This window comes from Haliotis asinina, chromosome 4, assembly GCF_037392515.1.
Source record: "Haliotis asinina isolate JCU_RB_2024 chromosome 4, JCU_Hal_asi_v2, whole genome shotgun sequence".
NCBI lineage: Eukaryota > Metazoa > Mollusca > Gastropoda > Lepetellida > Haliotidae > Haliotis > Haliotis asinina.
The window spans coordinates 20,155,001-20,166,026 of NC_090283.1; the positions used below are offsets into that span (position 1 = coordinate 20,155,001).

General features: G+C 39.1%; 1 protein-coding gene and 1 long non-coding RNA gene across 3 annotated transcripts in view; both read left to right on the forward strand.

The window, feature by feature from the left end:
• The window catches only part of LOC137282414 (uncharacterized), a 2,322-nt gene extending 457 nt beyond the window's left edge, over positions 1–1,865 (forward strand). Inside the window, exons 2-3 of the long non-coding RNA XR_010956809.1 lie at positions 195–285; positions 862–1,865. This is a non-coding gene — a long non-coding RNA (uncharacterized lncRNA). The remainder of the gene's footprint in view (positions 1–194; positions 286–861) is intronic.
• A 1,750-nt stretch (positions 1,866–3,615) lies between these two features.
• On the forward strand, positions 3,616–8,269 carry LOC137281362 (uncharacterized). Of its 2 annotated transcripts, XM_067812546.1 has the most exons (6): positions 3,781–3,799; positions 4,559–4,599; positions 4,857–4,911; positions 5,622–5,733; positions 6,528–6,633; positions 7,055–8,269. In XM_067812546.1, the coding sequence occupies exons 3-6, from the start codon at positions 4,881–4,883 to the stop codon at positions 7,127–7,129; spliced, it is 324 nt and encodes a 107-aa protein (XP_067668647.1). In that variant the 5' UTR covers positions 3,781–3,799; positions 4,559–4,599; positions 4,857–4,880; the 3' UTR covers positions 7,130–8,269. The 2 variants fall into 2 exon arrangements, with proteins under 2 accessions (XP_067668646.1, XP_067668647.1); XM_067812545.1 differs by lacking the exon at positions 4,559–4,599 and having other exon boundaries at positions 3,616–3,799.
• The last annotated feature ends 2,757 nt before the right edge of the window (positions 8,270–11,026 follow it).

Below are 11,026 nucleotides of genomic sequence, written 5' to 3' on the forward strand. Positions count from 1 at the left end.
TGTTAGTTTTGTGGAAAAGCTGCCGAACTTTTTATTTCAGTTACGCGATTAGAAGCCTCAAAATGTTAAACATGTGTTCAACATCAGAGCTAACTGAAATACGCATGTTTTTTCCGTGTTGTGGTCATTGACAGTGTGTAAAGTTTGTAGTTCCTTGGCACAGTTTTGATATGCATTTCTTGCATTGGTTTCAGTTCACTGTGTACCTGGAAAAGAATCTCAGACATTTTACTACAATGTGGAGGGAATTACAGATGTGTCTTGGGACATTTTTCCCAAAGATGGGTATGTTTTACCTGTTTGGACAGCCTGAAAATACCTTTGTAAGGGTAGCTATTAAGAAAATGGTTGTGTGAGTTGCCGCACACACCTGAGACAAAATGTCGTTGTAGTTGTTAGGTTCTCGTGTTATCAATGTCTTTGGGTCATCGATTCTCTGACACCGTGTTTCATGATTATTGGATAGTGAATCAAAAGTCAAACACTGTTGTGTCGAACTTTGGTGCGTCGAATGTGTCTTTCCCCGGATAATTTGCTGTTTGACTGTATAACGATATAGTCTAAATGAAACAGGAACATAGGCTCTACTTTTCATTTTTGTAATTATTGATTTTATGGTGTGATGGTTCAAATATTGTGTAGTACATAATACCTTACATCCTGTCATTTGAGTCGCACAAAAAGTTACCAACGGCAACAGGAAAAAATGAAGAACTGAAAATGAGTACAGCTATATACATTCCCGTACAATGCGGCAAAACAAAATTATGTACGGATCTGTAAGAGGAAAGAAAACCTACAAGAAAACCCCGGGCCTAGCAAAAGTACTGGTGCATAATGTTTTACTTTTTGTAATTTTAGGAAACACGTAGCCAAATTTCGAGCGACTGCTGGTGGTCGCACGTATGGTCACAACACTGACCCGTTCCCGGACAACATCAAAGACCAAATTGGTAAAGTCGACAAGGTTGGTATATAGAGAATCTCACCCAAGTGTCTACTGTTGTCAAGTATATCAATATGAGTTGGTAAAGTAACAAGTTAATACGGTTGGTCTATAGGCATAGGCTTAAAACCTTCTGAAGACCCGTCAAGGTCCGGGGTAGAATAGGCCTTCAGCAACCCATGCTTGACATAAAAGCAGAGTATGCTGTCGTAAGAGGCGACTAACGGAATAGGATGGCCAGGCTTGCTGACTTAGTTGACACATGTCATCGGTTCCTCACTGCGCCGATCGATGTTTATGCGCTTTATCATCACATAGCTGGAGTATTTCTGAATGCAGCGTTAAACTATAGTCACACGCCGTCACTGTTTAATGTCCTATAATTATCATTACGCCAGTTTTCGCGTATTATTCACAATTGCTTTAACGCTTATATTCCTAAATTCAGAAGAGAATAAAATGAAGTCGACAAAAAGTCCCATTACTGGGCAAACCGTCAAGTTGAGTACATGTGGAAAGTCGGCCTACTGTGGTGATCCCTAAACCTGAAAGGGCAATTCAAATTTGTACCTAAATGGTTTATTTTCATACAAAAACCAAGAGAGATTACCAAGTGAAGGTGAAGTCGAACAACCCCGAGATCAGAGATTATTTTCGTTGTTAGATTACCAAAACAAAGAACTCCAAACACATCAACGAATGGAAAAAATGTGAAGAGTTCCTCAGTCGGTTTGATATTGTAATAGAACGTATCATCATTAGAATCATTAGAATTTGTGTCTTGCCCTGATATATAAATAATGCCTTGTGACTAAACTGTGACTACCCTGAACTTGCCTGTCTACACGACATGTTGTTTAGTGAGCGCCATGAAATATATGTATAACATTTCTGTCTCTTTTTCTCTTGTCCAAAAAAACCCATTATATTTGAAGCCTGAAACAAAGGTGATTCGGAATCAGTACGGCCTGGCGCAGTCGTTGATTGTACATCAAGAAATCTAGAACTTGAAATACCCATCAAGTAATTAAAACTGATCATGATTTTCAATGTATAGTCCTGTTCTTGTTGACATCACTACGTATGCTGAATGCTTTCGCAGATATATGTTCTGCCCAGTAAACTTTGTTGCAGAACACAGGATCAAGAAAATCAAGAACAGGCATTGCCATTTTATGTAGGTTAAGAAGTTAATATTTTCTTTATAACAAACAAATCCAGAGCCGAATCCGGTACCACTCCCGTAGTTACCATTCCTCGAAATGGAAAATAACAGTTCCATCTCTTGCCTACTGTGTTTGAAGAGTTGGGTTCAACGTAAGCTGGAATAGTGTTTCATTGCTATAACAGCGTGACAACTCGATGTAGGAACGAGGACAAGGACGCTGTTCTCACACACGTTTACCACTAGTTTCTCAGTTGGCCAGAGTGATGCTCTTTGTGTCAATCACTGGATAGTGGGATTGTGGACTAGAGTACATGCCAACGGCTCTCATATAGTGGGAAAACATTTGGGAGGATCGATTTGCCACGAATGTACATTTATTTTACATAAGTATTCAATTTCACAGCTTCTGAACCACAGTGCTGTCGTGTGTATTAGTGTGTTAGTATCAATGTTGTGTATGTCACTAGACAGCCAAGACAGTCACTAGACAGTCACTAGACACTAGACAGCTATGCCGATTGTACCCCACACACATATCAATCCATGCATGTTTAAATTATGCACATGTTGGTAGGAATTTATACTTATGCAGTCTCGAGGTGCGTATGCATGATTATGCATGCAAAAGAAATTTGTCACTACAATTAGCAATTAAGTTTTGAGAAGGCCAAAGGTCTAGGGTACCAACTGTAAAATGAGTTGAGGAATACCGTGTGCATGTTAACTTTGTTGATCATTACATACTACGATGTTACGGGTTATTCAAACATGGCTGGCCTGTAGCCAACATTTGCGTCGTGCTCTTGTTAAATAACTCGGAACTGATGTCATGGACAATATGTGGGTTTATATATACGTTCGTCCTGAATGCATGGTAGGAGTGGCACATGGATGTGTGTGAATAGGGGAGACTCAACTAACACATTTCTATATCCAATAAGTAATGAAAAGGTTGATTTAGTTAATTGTAAAACTATCACTGAGGTCAGTTTGAGAACAAATCAACAGGAATATAAATACACACTACCACACCCTTTTCATGAAAGAGAAAGTATGTAGAAAGCATTGTCGATTGAGCAATTTGAATATATCATGTGTTTATGAAAAGTGACGGTAGCAAGTCTTCGTATTTATAGAAATGACTCGATGGTTTCACCGGTACCCAGGTGAAGATAAGACACAAGATATGACCTGCACACTTCAACCACAAGACTACCCCCGCGACGCTTGTATTCCCTAGACGACAGAAATAGCCCGTAACATGGAGATTATTATTATGGAGCTCCCTGTACATCCCTGGTCTCTAAATAATATCTCATTTTCTTGGTTTTCTATGACTACAGTGGCGCTGATTAACCTTAACATATTTCTTACAATGGACAATGGCATGGTTTGAAGACCCAACCGAAACAAGGAACGCCCATATCGGCAGCACCGCGAATAAATATGTAGATGAAATGGGACCCATATGACGATACCTCTAGAACATGCTGCACGTGACAGTGACGTCATCCTTACGGGACTGAGTTGGCAGCAATTTAAGACCTAAATTGCATGACTTTCCAGGAATGCATTTCATTTAAAATAGATCACAGCTCAGTTCCAGGAATTTGGGAGACAGATTACACATATATATGTGTACAGAGGGGATATATATTATCAAACTGGCACCAAGGAGTCGACAGGTAGGACACTTGAGGTTTTACAGTTCGATTTGTTACATTTTATTCAGACCAACGACCTGCATAAATAGTTAAACGCTATAAGTGTATACAAGTAGCAGTGTATACAAGTATATACTATTTTGTGGTGTTTTATTTTAATAAGCGCGAATGAACAATAATATTATTTGTCTCGAACACATTTTGTATTTTGGAATAAATTACCTTTAAAATACTGCAAGATTTCTTTTTTCATAAACGATAGTGAAGAAATCAATCTGAGCGTCATGCATGCTCAATGAATTTTGAATTTTAAAAATTTACTCTATTAAAATCACGAGTTGAGATAAATGACCAATACAAATATCAAACTGCTTTTAAGGGGTCAGCAGATTTTCCAAAAGACTAAATGTTTTATCCTACTTAATCTTTATACGACATTTGTATTTTGATTGGACCTTTGTAAAGAAACAGCAACATTTGATTGCCACAAATCTAGAAGGTTGCGATTAACATTAATTGTTTCACAGAACTTTGGAGTGTAAAGATAACTTATGTCTAGCATATTAATGATGTCCGCCCTTAATAAATGACTGCGTAATTACCGTTGCTGTTGTTAAAGCCTTAGTTATGTAAACAGTCCAAAAATAGATCCACGTCATTAAATTTCTACTGCACAAGTGACGGGCTCTGATTGGATGAATACTGTTATAACATTACGTCAATAAATATAGATATGCGTCGAAGTTATTTCAGTTGTTGAATGTAATTTCTCTGTTGCAGGTTAACAGTTCGTAGAATATCTTTTTATCAGTTAATGAAAGGTAAACAAGAACTGGCTATAAATGTGAAATGACTGTCAGGATAATAATTTCATATTGTGATTTTTTAACTTCAGGAATATGGTGAGGTTAAAAGAGAGACCTATGGCAGTTTCACGGAGAAATAACATCTGATTACGGCTTTATATCATTCGTATGTCTGCAAAATTACTCGTAGATTTACATAGCATATCAAAACTGTTTGTATTACACAGAGTATGAGGTTAGATAAATTATTGAGTATTCCTTTTCATTTCCAGATCTAATCCCGTGTTTTCACAGAAATGGCATCTGAGCAGTATGAACGTCTGAATGGTAAGCTATATTTTTTATTAGATTCCATACTGATGATATAAATGTTATATCCCTTAACTAATGGTACTAAATTATACCATATGCTAATAGTACTATTATTGTTATATACTGCACTAATTATGTGATTGTTATATTCTGCACTAATAATGCTATTTTTGTTATAACTTTCGCTAATGATGGTATTATTGTTATATTCTCCACTAATGATAATATTATTGTTTCTCGTCACGAGATACCGTCGATATGACTCTGAATATTTACCCATTAACTATTGTTGTCATGTCCTACAATAACGGTATTGTTAATGCTATATCTTTCGGTAAAGGTATTTATGTTATATCTTACAGTAAAGGCCGTATCACTGATTGGTAATATTGCTGTCACATCCAAAGCTATGGGTATTCTGGTATATCCTGCAAAGTGGAGATATTGTTAATTTCTCCAAGAATACAATCAGAAAACCCTTCAGTAATGTTATTGCTGTAACCATAACTAAAGGGGTTATTACAGCTCACCCCTCTACCCACGGTAATATTTCTGTAGTAGTCCTTGCCCCATTCTGGGTGTCCCCTACCGTCATCTTGCTGGAATGTTACTAAGAGCGGAGTAAAACAATACTCACTCACTGTAATCGTTGCATTATGTACTTCCGTCTTTATATATCGTTCAATTTGAACAACTGCACCTAGAATCACCATATTTTGTTTCAGTTCAAATTGACGAGGACTCATCGGGATGCTGTTCCAGTACCAAGTACCTTGTTTTACGATACCCCATGACTGGAAAGAGCAATCCATCGTGGGAGATAGTTTCAATAAATGGGTATGTCTCATTCCATTTTGTGCACAGAGCCACATCGGATGTTTTGATAATAACTTCTTCTTGAATGAAAAACAATTTCTGCCTTTCTCATGTGTGATTGCAAACATGGTGATGCGATATAGTTTGCTGAAAGTGGTTGAAAAGGCCGTTCGTAAGCACATTTGTTACTATTGATCCCATCCACTAATAGCACACCCGTTAAGGTCTACCCGGGGTAGAATTGGCCTTCACCAACCCATGCTTGCCATAAAAGGCGACTATGCTTGTCGTAAGAGGCGACTAACGGGATCGGGTGGTCAGATTCGCTGACTTTGTTGACATATGTCATCGGTTCCCAATCACGCAGGTGCATGCTCATGCTGTTGATCACTTGACTGTCTGATCCAGACTAGATTATTTACAGACTGATGGAATGTTGCTGAGTGCGGCGTAAAACTCACTCACTGACTCACTCATCCCTATTTGCATTACTTCTTTGTGTTTAACTTACTAGATATTGTCTTCAGTAACACATGCTTGTCACAGGAAGCGACTAAAGGGATCAGGTGGTCAGACTGGCTGACTTTGTTGACACATGTAATCGGATCTCTGCTGTGCAGGTCGATGCTGCCCATAATGACCTTGACATTGACAGCTGATACTGTTGATCACAAGGTTGTCTAGATTGTATTAAATAAGTTCACAGTTAGGGGAACAACACACGCGCTGAAATAAAACACAATATTGTCTTTTGTTCCGTCTCACTCGAATATCTTTTCCAGTCAATATACTATCTGTATTTCTTTCCTACTTAGTGAATACAGAGTTGAGTTCAAAGCAGAGGGAAATGGGAAGACGTATTGTCACAGATCACGCAACTTCTCCCTCGCCATCAAGAAACTCATGGAAAATCCGGAGATGGTTCGTGCTGGTTACATACGCCCGTGTTGCACTTAACATATACAAATTGAAATACACGCCTTTACTCCTAGGATGTTTTCTTGCTTTGTTCGTTAACGCAGCACCGAGCAATATGTCAGCTATATTGTGAATGGGTGTACATAAAAGAGTCTGTACCAGACGATCCATTAAGCATCGATCTATCTGGGATCCAATGAACCGTTTTAGCCAAATCAGTAAGCCAAGTCAATGTCGTTAGTCTCCTCTTGCGACAAGTGTAGCTTACTGATGGCTCTTTGTAACCCGAACCTTTATGGGTCCACAAGAAATACACTGATATCAATTTTCCATTCTTGATTATGGCAATAATACCCGAAGGTCAGGGTAGGGTTCTGCTTCGAATTGTTAAATTGATATGGTATATTGTAATGATTGGTTTCAGGTACCGACCAAAGTTGACTACGAGGTGAGGATTGTGAAAGACCCTTCGGTCGAGTTGAGCAGATATTTTCTATAACTGGCTCACAACGAAAGAATTAGATTGTCGTCATCGCAAGACTGAAAACCTTTGACCTGTTTGCTGCACCATCGGTTAAAGTCAACGTTATGTTTGAATCTGAGAGGGTGGCGTTGTAGACCGCAGACTAGTGACAATGATAGTAGAGGAACATTGTGTTGTAATACCTTTGTATCAAGTAGTAAAACTGTAATCAATACTGCTGTTGTTGCTTGAAGCATATTCAGTCTTAGCTCAGCTGAATGAAGCCCAAGAGTATTGTTTCTCATAGATATTTGATCTGATGTCACTTAATAATTCAATTTTTTTTCTGCTCCTTTGTGGTCACCGAAAGCGGTGAGGTGTCCTGGAGAAAAAGCATGTTGCTCGTCGCGCTGAAGACACTAGTTTTATGGCCCAGAGAGGTACAATGCATGAAACCATTTTGGTGTCCCCGCTGTATTGCTTGCTTACCACACTGATTACGGGGTGGTCAGGTAGTTTAGTAGCAGAAGCCTTTCCTCGCCATGATTAAGTCGGGAGGATATTACATGGGAATATCCAACACAGTGATGTAACTGACATATTTCAAGTGCACGGCGTAAAACCATCTTCTTCATGTTTTCATACCTTGTTTGAAATTCCTTGACACAACCTGTTATAAACTCGGATTCGCTTATCTCTGCGATAAATCACTTTAGATGAAAGCATAATGTCTTCCCAAGCTTATGCAACCTTCGTCCACATTTTATAACGTCAAAAAGGATTTCCAAGTACTTAAAAAAAATCACAGAAAATGCCCACATCTTGATTTTTATGTAAACAAGTAATACGTTTTCAAACAGAAAATACAACGCCAAAGTGAGAACGTTGGTAATGGGAGAATGATGCTTCGAGTCACGAAATTATCTATCAGAACCAAATTATTGTACTATCCGTGATAGACTGATGTTTCGAACAGAACAGAACACATCACGTTTACTCATAAAAATTTCAGTCAACAGAGCATCTCTTCAACGTTACAAAATAAATTTTACTTTCGGAGCATGGAGACAGGACATTTCACAGTTTTGCTAGATACAACTGAGAAATCTTTTTACAGACTGTAATACTTGAAACAAAACACGAAAAGGCACAGTAAAGTTATTGCCAGTATTAAAACTTGTGTTTGTTAATTATTGAGTGTTTAAAAGGCATGATATGAATATATGTGACGGTGATTTGAAGTTCTTGTCTTCCGAGCAGTTGCTTCTGGGGTACTTATATCATCTCAGATTCCCGCTGCGGACAAGGAGTGCCATTAGGTTTGGGTAATTGTGAACTACACAACCGGCTCCAGGTACATGGAGTGCCATTAGGTTTGAGGAATTATAAACTACACAACCGGCCCCAAGTACATGGAGCGCCATAAGGTTTGGATAATTTTACACTACACAACCGGTCCCAAGTACATGGAGTGCCATTAGGTTTGGGTAATTATGATCTACTCAACCGGTCCCAAGTACATGGAGCGCCATTAGGTTTGGGTAATTATGAACTACTCAACCAGTCCCAAGTACATGGAGCGCCATTAGGTTTGGGTAATTATGAACTACTCAACCAGTCCCAAGTACATGGAGCGCCATTAGGTTTGGGTAATTATGAACTACTCAACCGGTCCCAAGTACATGGAGTGCCATTAGGTTTCGGTAATTATGAACTACTCAACCGGTCCCAAGTACATGGAGTGCCATTAGGTTTCGGTAATTATGAACTACTCAACCAGTCCCAAGTACATGGAGTGCCATTAGGTTTGGGTAATTATGAACTACTCAACCAGTCCCAAGTACATGGAGCGCCATTAGGTTTGGGTAATTATGAACTACTCAACCAGTCCCAAGTACATGGAGCGCCATTAGGTTTGGGTAATTATGAACTACTCAACCGGTCCCAAGTACATGGAGTGCCATTAGGTTTCGGTAATTATGAACTACTCAACCGGTCCCAAGTACATGGAGTGCCATTAGGTTTCGGTAATTATGAACTACTCAACCAGTCCCAAGTACATGGAGTGCCATTAGGTTTGGGTAATTATGAACTACTCAACCGGTCCCAAGTACATGGAGCGCCATTAGGTTTGGGTAATTATGAACTACTCAACCGGTCCCAAGTACATGGAGCGCCATTAGGTTTGGGTAATTATGAACTACTCAACCGGTCCCAAGTACATGGAGCGCCATTAGGTTTGGGTAATTATGAACTACTCAACCGGTCCCAAGTACATGGAGTGCCATTAGGTTTGGGTAATTATGAACTACTCAACCGGTCCCAAGTACATGGAGCGCCATTAGGTTTGGGTAATTATGAACTACTCAACCGGTCCCAAGTACATGGAGTGCCATTAGGTTTCGGTAATTATGAACTACTCAACCGGTCCCAAGTACATGGAGTGCCATTAGGTTTCGGTAATTATGAACTACTCAACCAGTCCCAAGTACATGGAGTGCCATTAGGTTTGGGTAGTTATGAACTACTCAACCAGTCCCAAGTACATGGAGTGCCATTAGGTTTCGGTAATTATGAACTACTCAACCAGTCCCAAGTACATGGAGTGCCATTAGGTTTCGGTAATTATGAACTACTCAACCAGTCCCAAGTACATGGAGTGCCATTAGGTTTGGGTAATTATGAACTACTCAACGGGTCCCAAGTACATGGAGCGCCATTAGGTTTGGGTAATTATGAACTACTCAACCAGATAAATGTTAATATATTGCATCATTATCAAATAAAAATATGCAATATTTAACTATCAAACAGGCCCTTATTGATTGTAGCTTCGTTTGTCCAAACAGACATAATGTCATGCAAACATTTAACTGAAAGCACACTTCTCCACTCAGTTTACTTTATCTCATGTGGTTAATCCTGATACTCCAACAAGTCAGAAGACGTAAGTTTGTGAACGACCAGGACTTAGTCCTTGACATGAATTCAGATGCAATGATATATGTCAACCAAGTCAGAGAGCCTGCCCACCTGCCCGTGACTTGTAAACACTATTATGTTGAACTTGTGTGTGTCGAACATACGGTTTTCTCGAAGTAAGAGGCTTAAGAGGTCGTTCGGCGTTTGTATCTGTATATTTCAAGGTTAAAACGTGTATGGATTGATCTTGATAAATTATGCAGTAGGATTGAGTGTTGAACTTTGATATGTCGAATTTATATATATATAAGGTGTCTCGAACTTCCTTTTTCTCGAAGTAAGAGTTTGGTCCTATCTTATTCCATTGTGGGCTTGTTGCTGTTTATGTCGAACCTGAAACAGCTGGAAGTAATCACGTGGGTCCCTTCAACCTCGACACAAGTGTCGTGATATAAGGGATACTTAATGGCCCAGGCTTCACTTTGAGACAACAGTGAAGTCGACACACATGGTGTTTGAGTGCTGCTATATTAGTATTGACTGTCGATCATTGCATACACACATAGTGATACGATTCAGACCCGGATAATGCTTTTTGAGAAAAAGAGGTGGGTGGGATAAGCGTATGTTCTTACTGAAAACAAAGATAATACCCTGCACACATAAGTGGATAAAGTAGTTCAAGGGGGATTTTTGAAAGTCTAAGTGAATCGTAGCTAAACGTTGAGTAAACACTTCAGCTGAGTGCATCATAATGTTACCGTGTATCTAATCTATCACAATTAATTTTTCTTCGTGCTGAGTACTGATGGATTGTGCAAGGGACATAATTCCTACGAACAGAGAAGAAATGCCCAACAATGAACAGTGGCATCTGTCTAAATATTGCAAAGCGTTCATACTTGGGAGGAAATTCACGTTTACACATAACAAAGTGATAATTATATAAGGCAGTAGAACACGTAAGTATTCTCTGCCTAAAGGAACATGAATTGAATGAAAACTATCTTA